Source organism: Mastigoproctus giganteus, chromosome 6 (genome assembly GCF_048544385.1).
Source record: "Mastigoproctus giganteus isolate SK-2022 chromosome 6, ASM4854438v1, whole genome shotgun sequence".
Taxonomy (NCBI): Eukaryota; Metazoa; Arthropoda; class Arachnida; order Uropygi; family Thelyphonidae; genus Mastigoproctus; species Mastigoproctus giganteus.
Window position 1 is genome coordinate 156911597 of NC_143580.1, and position 15619 is coordinate 156927215.

Below are 15619 nucleotides of genomic sequence, written 5' to 3' on the forward strand. Positions count from 1 at the left end.
TTCCTATGGTAGATATAAGCTAGTCTGTAATGAAGTTACAAAGGAGGTTAGGCAAGTGAAAGCGATTATGAGAAATCTTTGGCAAAGGTAGTAAAGAAAAACAGCAAAGAGTTCTTTGCTTATGTAAACTCTAGAAGGAAAGGGATGAATCAGATTGATCCACTTGATATCGGTGGTTCGAGTGTTGATGATCCTGCTCAGATAGCTGACAATCTGAATGAGTATTTTGCATCTACATTCACACGTAAGGAGTTATTAAGGGAGGAGAATACAAGAAGTTTATCAAACTATAACAGGGCACTTAATGATTTTGTAATAACTGAGAGCAAAGTGGAGGAGAAATTGTTGAAGGTAAACATAAGAAAGGCAAAAAAATTGTTAATTTTTTTTTGTTATCAGTGAACAACAAGAGTAATAGGTTATAGTTCAACACACTTAAGTTCAGAAGTATTTTCATCTCAAATATGTGTTGTTTTGACAAGCATGCTAGCTGATTAACCAACCAATTCTGGTAGGTCAGCCACATGCTCTAATCATTTTCAAACCATAAAGGAGACAGTAACTGGATGGATGGTCGGTCAGTCAATCAGTCAGTGTATTATCAGAAAATGAGTCCAGACATTCTGGATTGTGTCCTCCTTTTGCCTTCTGGTAAAGGATGGGTTATAATCATTTTGTTCTCTAGAATGCAATGAGTCCATTGGCTTATCTCCATCTAATTTGTATAGTACATTTGCTTCCTTTTACCTCTTGGCAGTTGAAATTTTCTGTCTCAATTTCTGGCCATGCCATACAGGTAGGAGTGCTGCTGAAGTTATTAGTTGTATTAATTAAAAAATATGAGAAAAAAAAAAGGTAACTTTCTTTTTTCCTTTTTCTCTCTCATATTCTTTAATTAATGTAACTACAAACACGGAACGTTAGTAATTATATTAATTAAATGGAATGTTAGTAGCATTCTTTAATTAATACAACTACTAACAAGGAAGCACTATGCGGTCACTTAAGAAAACATTTAGCACTTGAAACCTAGAGTTTGAGTATGAAATCATGTTACCTTTAGAATAAGTTAATTTAGCAGAGAAAAATGCTGAAAAGTCCCTTCCCTCTCTACAGAAGTATCCCGTCTAGCTCCTTCCCAAACTGAAACATACTTCACATAAGTTAAGCTACACAGGCCTATTATTCGTATATAAGCTTTTAAATAAAAGTTTTAATAAGAAAAGTTTACCTCGGTACTGAAGCTGATCACTGAGTGAAGCAACTACCTCCAGAAGAAGATCTGTAGTACAGTGTCTGTTTCCCAATAAGCTATCAAGTGCCTAAAAGACAATATAATTTTTATATTTCTATTAAATCATCTAATTTTTTCATATAAACATGGTAAATACCAAAATGCCCAGATGGTTTGTGGGCGTCATTCATGTGGACTACAAACAAGGAGAAACAACCATAAATAAATAAATAAAAAAATAATACAAAATATTATTGCTCAAGTTGATCCTAATGCTGACATACGATGAAATAAAAAAAAACCAAACCAAAGATCATTATTTAATTACATAAAAGTGAGAGAGAGAGAGAGAGAGATTATTTTAATTTAAAATAATTAAAATAAAAAATGTTAAAAATAAAGAACAAGCAATCTCCTTCATTTCAAATTGCCAAATTGCTTTGTTTTTTTAAAGATAACAAAATCCACAGCATGCTACTAAAACACTTCTTTGAGTCAATAACAATGGCTATCATTCTTCAAATTCTATTGTACTATCACAATTTTTAAATAAATGGCCTCTCACGATTTTTCTCTTGTATTTTTAAAATAACAATATTTGATTATCCTCTGAATCATAGCCATAAGAAATGTACTGTTTGTTTTATGTTTGTGAAGCTATTTGGAATATTGCCAAGGAGGGGGGGGGGGTGATGTCTTTGTGCGTGCTCAATATAAAGATGTTAAAGCTCAATGTTAGGCACCAATCAGCATTGTTATGGGCCTTTATGAGAGCTTGAAGAACAGATTGATTCCCTCGAAGGATTTAAACTGGAGAGCTCAAGTCCTTAGCGGCCCACATCAACAGATCTGCCCACAAGATCACTGGCAGAAATGCTGTAGCATGCTAAGGTGTAGGTGGATAGTGATGTGACACTTGGAAGTTTATATCTGGATTGAGTTTTTGGAAATGAGTGGATTACAGCTGGACCTGTACAGTGAGGATGATATTCGGTTCTGGGACTGTAAGTTGTGGAATAAGTGATATTGTGGTCCCAATTTTGGGGAATAATTATCAGGAAAGTTGCTGGAGAGGCCTTCATCCTGTAGTGGATTGAAAATGGCTGATGATGATGATATCTGGACTAAATGTCCAAAATTCTCTTTTCTTTTTACTTTTCATTTCTTATCATTTCTTTTCTGGGAATGCTTATTCTACCATTCCCAATTGTCTATCCTCTTTCCCACATACTCATACTTCAACTATTTCCGTTTAATTTTCTATGCTTCAATTGCAATTTGTGAAATTTTTGGGAGTTCTGGCCCATTAGAGCTGGACAGTAGTACCTGACACACCTCAGCATAGCTAGGGATGGAAATCATGGGGTCTTGTTACAAAGTTTATAGGTGTCAGCATGCAACACTTAATATGACAACACATTACTTTAACATAAAAAGGTAAAGTGCAGCCATTATCAACCCACTGCAGGATGGAAGCCTCCTCAAAATTCATGCTGAGGGAAATGGACCATAATCTGCCACGCTGGTCCAGTGCGGGTTGGCAGATCGACCGTATTCAGCAGTCAGGGGCTTGAATCCCGGTCTACTCAAAGAGCGTGTGCTACTACTGCACCCCCCGCTCCTGACCACTTGGCTACGGAACATACTCACCCTATATTATATTACCAGCTTTGGCTAATGCTAGTACAGAGTATTCAGTGGCTACATGGGGGGGGATAGGGTGGATGCCCTCAAAAAAAATTGGGGGACCATCAAGCTCTCAGTTGTTTACATCAATGCCAGATCTTGCACTTGAACATCAGGCAACACAGCAGCAATTCCCAAGGCAGAAAGCACTGGTCCCACCAGAAGCTAGTTGTTCGAGACATTGTCAGGGAAATGGGAAGTGTATTGCGCAAAACAGGTAGGTAGAATAGCACCAAGTTATGTCAGCCATGGGCAAAAGTAGAGCAGATGCCACTGTAGAGAGCAGATTTCATTTTTTAAGGGCATAAATGGTGATATTGTTGTACACGTTTACACTAAGAGTAGGAGATCTGCATACTTATTTAACAAGCACAGAGCAATGTTGGAAAAAAAAAAAAAAAAAAACCCACAAGCTAGCGTTAAATTTTAAAGTGTCTGCAATTCTGCCCAGGACGATAGTAGACATTATATCATGAGAGCCTTGTCAATCAATTCGGCCTTGGAGAGATTGTGTAAGCCTCATGAAGAAGAATTTTTCAGAGAATGCTTTGTACTTGTTAACAGGATAGGCTGTTTCTACAGGGATGGAATACACTTAAACTACAGACATCATGCCATCACAGCACCGGACACTCATCATCAGATGTCCAACAACCCGACACTTCCGGTTTCACAGGCATCACCCGCATCCCATTTTACCCTGCCATAGCGCATGTCATAGCCAGAATCCTTAGCAGCTACAACATCCGCACCGTTCAAACACCTGGAAAGAAACTCCAATCCACATACACCCCTCCAGAATAGCCAGAATCCTTAGCAGCTACAACATCCGCAAACACCTGGAAAGAAACTCCAATCCACATATACCCCCCCATCTGTTAAAAAAAAAAAAAAAAAAACACACTTCGATTTGGATACAGTCCTCCAAAACAGGTACAAACTCTTATTTTTAAAGTTGTTTAAGTGCTGCCATCTAATATAAACCATGTGTACAATTAGTTGGGAACCCAGATAAGAGATGAAAGCATAAATAAGAAAATTTCCGGACAATTTGTGCATTACTGTCTGAAGAAACAGTCAAAATAAATCTACATACATACTTTCCAGAGCCCTCAAATGGAAAATACAGATTTTCATGCACTGCTGAAAAGGTTAAAATTCTGTATAGAAGCCAGGGCCGACAGTTCTCCAGAATACAGTTTGTTTTACTAATTGGAGTTTCTTAACACAATCTAAAAATTAATCCATTTTGAATAATTTTAAGAAAATGTTGACCAAGTGGATCGTATTAAAAAAAAAAATTTGCACAACTTTTTTGTCCACCATCACTTCAATGTCACATATTCATCTACATAAAATACAATTTATATATGTAATAAATCAAACACAGAAAAATTATGAATTCTCTTTTGTAATCACAGGCTTGCATTAAATATTTATTGCTTTTTAAGTATTAATTTTTCAATTTCATTCCAAATATTGTCAGAAACAAAAACCACATTATACCTGTAGACGTATACTTGACGTTTTCATATCAGAAAGAATTTTAGTGATATCTTCTAGCAATCTACCTAAAAAAGAAAGAGAGAAAATTCCTAATGTAATGCACATAGGAATTAATCAAAATATATATTCTGTGCAGTAAAAAGTAAAGTGCAGCCATTATCAACCCACTGCAGGATGGAAGCCTCCTCAACAATTCATGCTGAGGGAAATGGACCATAATCTGCCATGCTGGTCCAGTGCGGGTTGGCAGATAGACCGTATTCAGGTCAGGGGCTTGAACCCCGGTCTACTCAAAGAGCGTGTGCTACTGCACTCCTGCTCCTGCCCACTCGGCTACGGAGGTATACATCTGTGCAGTATACATCTAAATAATAGTATGAAACAGCAAAGCTTCCTTTAAAGTGACTCACCTCCACTTATCTGTTTGGATAAACAAGAATACAAACTAATATTTTATCCAGAGATGTGATCAGAGTGTTGCATGATAATTATTGATCTAACTAATAAGTTACGAAAGATAAATATCTAAATGTATATAAAAAATATTAAACTTAACTGCATACCAAAGATTTTTCATGTCACAATTTACTACAAAGCTTGGCACAATATTTATTACTGCAGTTCCACTGTAGACGAGGGGGTCATCATAGTGCAGAGAACACAAAACTGCAGCTCTCAGTTTGTATATGTTCAGTAAAATAAAAATCAAAAATCAAAATATTTTCACTCAATGACTAATATAATACAAAAATAAAGATAAATCTTTTATTTTAAAAAATCTTGCACGTTTCTGCAATTAATGCGATTAAACGACAAAGAAAAGAAACAGAACAGTACACATAAATCAATAAACACATAATCTCGCTGAATTGTCGATGTGGTGCATGTGAGGTGTATGTTCTGTTTTGAAACAGCCAAACAAAGTGAGCAACACTCAGAGTTCACACCAAAATTTTCAAATATACAAACAGCTATTGAGAATCAATTTAGAAATAATTAGCATGTGCTGGATGAAGTGATCATGTATTGTGTTTCTTTATTACAATATTTATTAATATAGCTGTGTACAATTCATTCTAGAAGCTTTTTTCTATTCCACCAACCATTGGACTAATTATTATGAGCTGAAAAAAAAAAAAAAATCACCGAAGAAACAGTTATTTGAAAGTGTGGACAGAATGATTTTAATTTATAGAAACTAATAGACTATCTCAATGCTTAATTTGTGATTTATAACTTCAGAATAATAAATCAAGTAGGCTGAGCAATGCTTTCAAGAAAACTACTCCAACTTCAGTAAAAAGTAGACTGACTTCAGAAACGGAAAAAAAAAAAAAAAAAAAAAACTGTTGAAAAGCTGTAAAAGAAAACAATACTTCAGCAAAATTGTTTCAAACTGAGTGAAGATTTCACTGAATACAACTTAAACTAGCTTTGTTTCATCAGTGGAAATCACAAAAGTGGGAAAATCCCTTTAGAGGTGGCGTTTTTTTCAAAACCGTACATACAGACTTCTCAATTTACACGAGGGTTACATTCCAAAACATCTTGTGCAATTTAAATTCATGCGTAATGTAAAATAAAATGCAACAATAGGCCTATGAGAGTGACTCTTGCATCTAGCCTGCCAGTACATACCATTTGTTTCTTTTGTTTTCTTTGGTTGAAAGACTGCACTCTAAAAAGAAAATGACAAGCAACCAAAGAGATTCATTCATCATTGATTTATTTATTTTTTGGTACAGTCAGAAAAAGTATGTTCACTATAACCAACATATACAGTACAACAGAAACAACGAGAGAGAGAGAGAGAGAGAGAGAGAGAGAGAGAGAGAGAGAGAGAGAGAGAGATGGTTTGCTTAAGGCAACTTAATACAACTTAAGCTAGTTTTGTTTCATCAGTGGAAATCACAAAAAGTGGGAAAATCCCTTTAGAGGTGGCGTTTTTTTTTCAAAACCGTACATACAGGCTTCTCAATTTACATGAGGGTTACATTCCAAAACACCTTGTGCAATTTAAATTCAAATTGCAATTCAAACTGATGAGAGGAATCGTCATAGTTAGATTCCATTCCCCTGGATTCGGACCAGATGGGTGGGGGTGTTACAATAACCCAGGAGGTGGAGGGTTCGCTTGACAGCTCCCCCTGAGTGCTTGAAAAAAGAAATCCAGAGTTAGTTGCTTTGCACATTGCCTCTTCTCATGCAACAACTCATAGCGTAACTTTATGTTGCACTTTAGAGCTTTGTTCAAGATTAGAGTTTTCATCAGCTAACAGATTTAGACCTTCATCTATAAGATTTAATGCTTTTGATATTCCTTTCACTGTCAGGCTCCGTTCGTCTTCACCCTCTGGGCTTTTGCTCACTGCTGCCCTCTCCTCTTGAATGAAATGCTGTTGCAGTGCAAACAGATTTTCATTTGACAATTCTTGATGATGTGAATCGATTAAATCGACATCAGTTGACTCCACTTCAGTGAACCCTATCTTTTTAGAGAGTTTCACACATTTGTCTTTAGTTTGTGCATAATCTTCATTGGTATCAAAGCCATTGAAGGAGTTGCTAAGATCTGGACATAACTTATGCCACGAACTTTAAATAGTTATGTGGAACTTCACGCCATGTAGCATCAATGAATTTTAAAGCATCTTTTATACTGAAGGCTCATCAATATTGCTGCATACTCATCTGTTCATGGTCGGTCTTGTCAAATAGATTAGCCAGAACATGCTCTAAATATTGAGCCTTAAAAGATTTAATCACATGTTGGTCCATAGGCTGGAGTACTGAGATTGTATTTGCCGAAACAAAAACAATCTTGATATTGGAACAGACATGAACAATATTGTGTGGATGGTTTGTGGCATTATCAAGAATAAGTAAGATGTTGAACAGAATTCATTCTGCTTGCAATATGCTTCTAATTCTGGTCGTAACTGAGATCAAAGATAACTTCTGAAAATAACAGCAGTCATCTACCCTTTAGGGTTTGTACATGGGCATGTACGACTTGTCCTAACCTTTAAGGGCACGAGGGTTTTGATAGTGGTTAATGCACACAGGTTTAAATTTATGACCCTGTATATTAGTACCAAAAAGAAGTATTAGCTGATCTTTTTCCGCCTTAAAAAAGCCTGGCACAGTCTTTTCAGCAACAGAAATAAATGCGATCGGGCATTTTTTCCCAATATAAATCTGTTTTATCGAGGTTGAATCCCTCACCCCCCTCTATGATTGCCTTCAGTTTTGCAGGGAATGCATCTACAGCATTTTTTTATCAGCTGATGCAGCTTCTCCACATATTTTCACATTATGAAACCATACTGTTGATGAAAATTTGCAAACCATCTTGAACTTGCTGAAAAGGGCTTAACTTCCCTATCCTCACATTCTTTTAAATCATCATAAAGGCTATGAGCTTTCTCTTGCACTTATGCTAGGCTAATGGTAATGTGTTTTTTTATTTTGGTCACTCATCCATTAGCAAGCATTTTTTCCATGCGTTCCATCAAACTTTACCAAGCATACAATGACTTTTGTATGCATTTGATATTTCAGCATGCATTCCATCAAACTTGACCAAGCATACAATGACTTTTGTAAAGTTAAGGACACGTCACTCTTAACATTTTCTTTAATTTTATCAGCACTATCTTGAATAGTACGTAATGTTCTCTCACTCAGATTTAGAGCATGTTTAATTTGTGCTGTGCCATGCTCTCACCTTATTCACAGTGCTTAAGCACTTCCAGTTTCATTTCAAGCGAAATAAATTCTGCTTGAGTGCTTACCATCACTTCCACCAGAACTATGAGGATCCTTACTAGTCATAATTGTAATAATAAAATCGAAATAAGTAAAAATAAGCACAAAATAAAAAAAAAAAAAAAGTACTTCCCACACATGACCAATTGACAATCTTCAGAAAAACAAAATGAGAAAATAGCTTGCTATTTTCTCATTTTGTTTTGTAAGTACCTGACATGGTACTTTCTGTAAATATGGTTGCTGTGCATTATTTAAAATTTGCGTAACTGAAACAAGAGTAAATTAAGTCACTGTGTAATATCCCTAAAGCTCTCTTCAAAGATTTTAAAAATAAGGATGAAGTCTTAAAGTGGTCTAAAGAATTGCCTCTCAGCAAGGATTGTGACAGAATGAATCATAACAGTTTCTGCAGAAGTGTTAAATGTACAAGTTGTTGGCACTAATTCTGCTTCATTTTATATCTCTCACAGTTGATGATCCACAGTTTTTACTTATATATCACAGTGTTGCATTACATTCAGACATCAGGTTTCCCAGTGTCAAACAGGAAATGATTGAAATATTACTAAATGCAAAGATGAAGAAATTTAACCCTATGCTACTGACTCAGATGATGAATCAGTCGCACAGGGTTGATTCGACCCATTGATGCAACCATTCTTCCTCAATTTGAATTTATGCCCCCTCATGTGCACAGTCTGAGCATGAGGAAGAATCCCATCAACATTGAGCTTGCTCAGTCCATTTAAAGCCTTAACACCTCAATCAGATAACCTTGCAGATGCCTAGTCTCCATATGCTGCAATTTGTAGAACTGAAGCCTTTCTTAGGTATGAGCACCCCCTTTGTTCCCTTCACCAATCTCGTTTTCCTTCTCTGTACTCGTTTAACGTCTCTACATCCTTCCCAAAATGAGGCATTCAGACCTGTATGCAGTACTCAAAATGTGTCAGGCCACATTTTGAGTACTGCATACAGCAGGGGTGGGCAACTTTTTTCGTCAGCGGGCCGAATGAAATTTTTGTATCATGATGCGGGCTGAATGAAATTTTCGCATCATGATGCGGGCCGGAATAGATTGAACGATTTAATAAAAAAAATCAGAACCTAAAAAATATGTTATATTACTTGAATTACCAAATTATTAATGTATTTTTAAAAAAAATATCTGAATGTCCAATTATCATTGAAAATGCGGCATTCGGCATCAATTTTTCTTTTTTTTTTAATTGGCTCATTTTATGGGCTATAAATTATATTAAATTAAAAATTGTAATAATTAGAAAAGGCATAAAACATAAAATATCTCGCACCAATATTATTGGTGCGAGATATTAATTAGGAAATAACTCTTTGACGCTGCGTAGAATCATTTGGTTACTGTTGTACTGGCCGCGATTCCCGATTGAACCGAATTAAGCCGAATTACGGCGAGTGTCAGGTATGGATTTTCTATATTTATGCATTTACCGAGGGGGCCAGATTCAACATCGTCGTGGGCCAGATGTGGCCCGCGGGCCGGCTGTTGCCCACCCCTGGCATACAGGTTTGGAGGCCTCAAAATGGAATAATCGCCTCCTTATCCCTGTTAGCAAAATTCCTGTATATCAGTGACAAAACCTTAAGCATAATTGCAGCATTCACTGAAGCATGTGGTTTTTAAATTTGCATTTGCTCACTGACAGGTCTAAGAAGTTTTAATTTCAAAAATTAAAAAATATATTTTAATACAGAACTTGGATTTTTCACAGCTGTATTCAGAAAATATTGAAAATAAAGGTGACGTCAAAAAAATCAACAATTCTGAATTAATTTTTGCTGAATTTTCAAATTTTCACACACTTAACTCAGGATTAATATAATAAAGCACATTAGTGAAGAGATTAAAAAAATGATAACTGCTAACATTATAGATAAACACCTAAAGTTCTCTGCTGATCAATGAAAGCATCTCAATAAGCCAAGCATGAACTTGAGCTTTATGTTTACATATGTGTGTTTTTTCTCCAATTAATGAAAACAGTGAAGTAATAAAAAATCCTGTAAATCTATTTATTGACTTAACTGAACTCGGTGATGCACTTTCAATTCTTTGTTGATAATCTCTGGTTAGTAGGATTTACACAAGATTATTTAGGAAAAATTTAGTTGATTCATTTGTGATGGTGAAGCAGTAATTCTCAGTCAGCAAAGTGGCATCAGTACCTTACTAAAAAAAAACCAAAAAAAAAAAAAAACATGTTCCATCTGTCTTGATTTGATACTGTGCTACTCACCAATTAGAACTTTCTCTTTTACAGATGCCATTAAATCTTTTGAGTGTTTTAATAATTTTACATTTATGGACAAAAATTTTCAAAAGAACTGTGTCTGTTCGAGTCTTCCTGAAGTTCAAATTTCAAGTACTTATGAGTTGCATAAAGCTTTAAACAGTATCTCCAGTATGGGAAAATTGTGAAGTTCTAGTCAGACACTTTATAGAGGCACAGGATGACAATACACTAAGATTCAAAGGACAGCATGTTGATTACCGGAACAAGTTGCCGCTGCGGGTAGTCAAGGCTACAGTTTGAAGGAATTCAAAGGTCAGCTGGATAGCTGTCTATGTGAGAAGAGAAGTACATAATTTGTATTTTCTTATCTACTTTCTTCCCCAGGCCAGTGCAGCAAAATCCTGTGGCTTTAAGAGCCACAGGATTAGCCAGAGTATATGGCTAATACTCTGGACTTCTTCAATTTAATTTATTTTGGACCTTGCATCAATGTGTGATGTGCGTGTTACTTGCCACAGGTGACAAACACACATGACTGTGCCATGCATGACCTTTGTATGGTTGACCACTGATAAGCCAATCATGGTAAAACTCATGAGTATAGAATGGGAGCATTTAACCACAGTGGCTGGCTGTTTTCAAGAAACTGACACCTGCATGTCTTGCCCTGCAGTATTTTCATGTTTGAAGTCTGAAAGATATTGACACCAACCCATTCTTCCTCGCAGACACTCAAACTGATCACCACATGTGCAAACTACAATCTTACATCAGCTGTTCCCAACCTTGAGTCTTCGTCAGCATCACAGATCAATCCATTCCTACACAAGGAAGGTGTTGCTAATGCAAAGCCAACTCAGTTTAGAGTATACACGAAGTGTAGGAGAAATCATGAAGGCAAGAAATGAAAAAAAAAAAAAAAGGAGTGGAGGAGTGTAAACAATACAGTTTACACGGAGGTTTCATAATTTCTAACATCACAAATATAAAGCAGATGGTGATCCTCCTGTGTTGCATTCCAGTAATAAGTTAAAACCGAATGCATACTGATATCTTGAAAGTTTTAGTGAAGTTTTGTCAATAATGACAGGAATAACACGTATGCTTAATGTGCAGGACTGCAGGAATTATTCCAATTTTCTCTTTAACTGTATGTGAAATAAATTTATATAAAGTACATCAGAATATCACATTGGAAATATTTTTTTAAAGAATTACCATGGCCAGAATTTATTACAAATGTGCTGGTAATGCAGTTGACAGTTTAAGTTTAAAAATATACCTCTTCATAAAACAAGAAAAGCTAGTAATGAACCTATAAATGAAGATGCATTTTTACAAGCATTTTAAAGGAGTCTATTGAAAAGAGTTTACTATCAGCTCAGGATACAGAATTACCTCAATGGGTCAACACACTGCATTCAGAAAACTGGTCACATAATATTCAAGAACATTTGACATATGAAATTCAAAATTTAAGCTAAAGGTTTGTTTTAAATGAAGGGCAGGTATTCTGAGATTTTCATGAATATCTAACATGAGAAAACTTACTTTCCACCCTTCTACCATTGCTGAATGTTTAAAACATTACACCGATTTCTACAAGAGAATGTGGATGAGGATTTTAACAGATGAGCCTAATGATTATTCCAAAGAAGTCATCTCTGTTGAGGTCCACTCCATCCTTATTGCAGAAGCACCGCATTAATATACAGTGTCAAGGAGACTACTTTGAAGAAGATCCATCCAAATAATTAATAAGTTTCATCATTTCCTAAATATTAGTTCAGTCCCCCAAACATTTCAATCACATTTTGCACGCATGCATATGCACACAGTGTTTCATAAATGTGGAAGATACTTTCAGGATCGATTCACAACCTGAAAATCAATGAAAAAAAGTTCATATAAACATGAGTTTGGTTCTGAACAGTTACAGAGCTATTGCTGAGGGAATGGTAAAAATGGCTATAGAGTTGTTAATGATAAGAATAAACATATACTTAATAAAATGTATATTCATATACAAGGTACATGTTTGCTTTTCTTATTTATTTTTTAACATTAAAAACTCCATAGCTATTTTGAATTTTAAAATTCAAACTGCAAAAATCTGTGTAATCAAACAGAATCAGACGTGTTTATATGAATGTTATGAAACACCTTATACTTAAAATACCTTAACTTGTTAAAATATTGTGCAAATTTTCCCAAACAAGGTATTCTACATTACTAGGTGATACACATCGCTTTATACCAAAGCCGGAACATTCACACTCATTGCGGCTATATATATAAGGAATTAAGGGCAACCAGATCATAGCCAAACTAATATATTCATATTATAGTGCTTTATAGGGGATTAACTCTGAAAACAGTTTTGTTACTATTAGCTACATGGTGCAAGGAAGCTTGAGGCTTATGCTGCAGCAGTCAAAAAAAAAAAAAAATAAAAATATCCCGAGTTACGAGAGAGAGGGGGGAGGGAATCACCAAGAAAATGATGATATCCAGCTCAGGACCCTAGGTGTGCCAAGCCCATATTCACCAGATGTGAGCCCCTGGAGTTATATGGTTCAGTAGGAGAAAGATGGAGAGTAGTTATTAACAGACACTAATTTTCAAGGAATAAAGTTATTAGTGGAGTCCCACTGAGTTCAGTGCTGGGCTTGTCATTGTTTTCCACATTAATCACTGACAAAGGCATATCAGGGCTGACAGGGTGTTACATGGCAATAATCAGGGGCATGCTACCATAACAAGATGTAGAAAAATTAGGCATATGGGCTAAGACGTGGCAATCGAAGTTTGATATTAACAAATGCAAAGTACTGCACATGGATAACAGTAAGTTCAGCTTAACATGACAACTATGAGATACCACACTCAGGTAGTGGAGAATGAAAAAGACCTGCAGACAGAACACTCGGGGATTTTCTCCATGATATACTGGAGTATTGCCAGCAAAGATAAGGAGGTGATTATCTCATTGTATAAAGAAATGGCTAGGCCACATATTGAGTAATGCATACAGTCTGGAAGACTCATTTCAGGTATGATGTGGATATTAGCATAGGCTGATGATGCAAGATAGCATGATTATACAGCATCAGATGAAAAAAAAAAAAAAATTTCCATTTCACTTATCCATTCACTCCAAAATTTTTCCAGTTCTTCGTTGGAATTTATTTACGCTAACAACTTCCACAACAACAGATGGAAGCAATCAACCACCCACTGGCTAATGGCAAATTTCCACACATTTATTCTACAATTCTATTTCCTAAAATTTTAATTTATGCCCACTCAGGGCATAAATTTGGAGCAAGAGGAAGAATCCCATCAGCATTGAGCTTCCCCAAGCCATTCAAGGCATTATACACCTCAATAAGATCACCTTGCAGGTGTTTAGTCTCCACATGCTGCAATTTGCAGAAATTAAGCCTTTCTTGGTAAAAGCACCCATTGTTTGCCTTACCAAACTCATTGCCCTTTTCTGTATTCATTCCAGCAGCTCTACTCAAAGTGTGTAAGAGATAATCAGGTGATTATCTCTTATACAAAGGAATAATCACCCGATTATCCCTGCTAGCAAGATTCCTGTATATCATTGACAAGACCTAATGACAAGCTCTGCCAGCCTGTCTGCACTGCTCAAAAAAAACTTGATTTCTGACTGCACAATTACTTCCAGGTCTTTTTCATTCTCCACTAACCTAATACTGCACAGTTGTATGTTATTCTGGGGTTACTGTTAACCATGTGCAGTACTTTGCATTTGTCAATGTTAAACTTCAGTTGCCACCTCTCGGCATATTTGTCGAACTTTTCTATCCTGTTGCAGTAGTGTAATGTGATTAGTATCAGTAACAACCCTGCCAACCTCCGTATAGTCTGGAAACTTGGATATCGAACCTGACATACTTTCATCAATATCATCACATCTGGTTAGTACGCTTGGCACACCTAAGGTCCTGAGCTGGATATCATCATTCTTCTCTTTCTTGGTGATTTCCTTTTACTTCTGACTCTCTCTCAGGGTAACTCAATTTTTTTTTTTTTGCTGGTGCAGCAAAAGCCTCAGGCTTCCTTGCGCCTTATGGCTAAATATAATATTAAAAAACAACGATGAGCACAATACTGAACCCTATAAGGACTCACTAGTAACATTAGCCCATGAACAGCAGTGTCCATTGATTACCACTCTGTCTTCTCCAACTCCACCATCTCTTTATCCATAGTTGCAACTAAGACTTAATGACATACTGCTCCAATTTATACAGCTGTCTTCCTCGTGCAACAGTATCAAAAGCTTTTCTGAAATCCAAATATGTGATATCAAAATTATTTTTTGCATCCCGTTCCTTTTTGACCACATTGTAGTATCCAATGAAATTTATCAAACGAGACATCCCCTTAACAAACCCATGCTGTGTCTGAACTATAACTGCAGTATTTTCTAATGATTGTGCATTGCTTCTTTAACAAGCGACTCCATTATTTTCCTCGGAAAAGAAGTTAAACTAACATGTCTGTAATTCCTCATATCACCCTTTGATTTCTTTATTGTGAATTGAGGATACATTTGCATGCTGTGGGGATCTCCCCTGAATCCAAGGTTGATCTCATAATTATGGTTAAGGGGTTGCTTACTTGCTTTGCTGCCTCCTTTAATATAACTGTATAGATCCCATCCACATCAGGTGCCTTTCTTATGTTTAACTTCAACAATTTCTCCTCCACTTTGCTCTCAGTTATTACAAAACCATTTAGCTCCTTGTTAGGGTTTGATAAACTTCTGGCTCACCACTTCCCTAGAGGCACCTCTGTAGCCAGGTGGGCAGGAGCAGCAGTGCGTAGCACACGCTTCTTGATTAAACCGGGGTTTGAGCCCATGAGCACCAAATATGGAGGATGCGTAAAGGTCAGGGAATGACCACCACACATCCCCGGAGCAAGATGGGCTTAGTTGCTAATTCTCCTAAAAACCAAATAACAACAACTTCCCTACAGAATTCATTCTGTGTGAATGTAGATGCAAAAACTCATTCAGTTTGTCAGCTACCTCAGCAGGACCATAAACAGTTGAACCTTCAATATGAAAGCCCAATCTGATTTGTCTTCTAGAGTTTTTGGCTTGCTTGCCTAG

General features: G+C 36.3%; 1 protein-coding gene across 1 annotated transcript in view; it reads right to left on the reverse strand.

Annotated features, from left to right (window-relative positions):
• Rab3-GAP (Rab3 GTPase activating protein) overlaps nt 1-15619 on the reverse strand; it is a 606356-nt gene that overhangs the window by 200116 nt on the left and 390621 nt on the right. The window contains exons 17-18 of the mRNA XM_090376553.1: nt 4427-4491; nt 1232-1322 (exon numbers count right to left, since the gene is read on the reverse strand). Coding sequence (XP_090232679.1) covers nt 1232-1322; nt 4427-4491 — 156 coding nt within the window. The remainder of the gene's footprint in view (nt 1-1231; nt 1323-4426; nt 4492-15619) is intronic.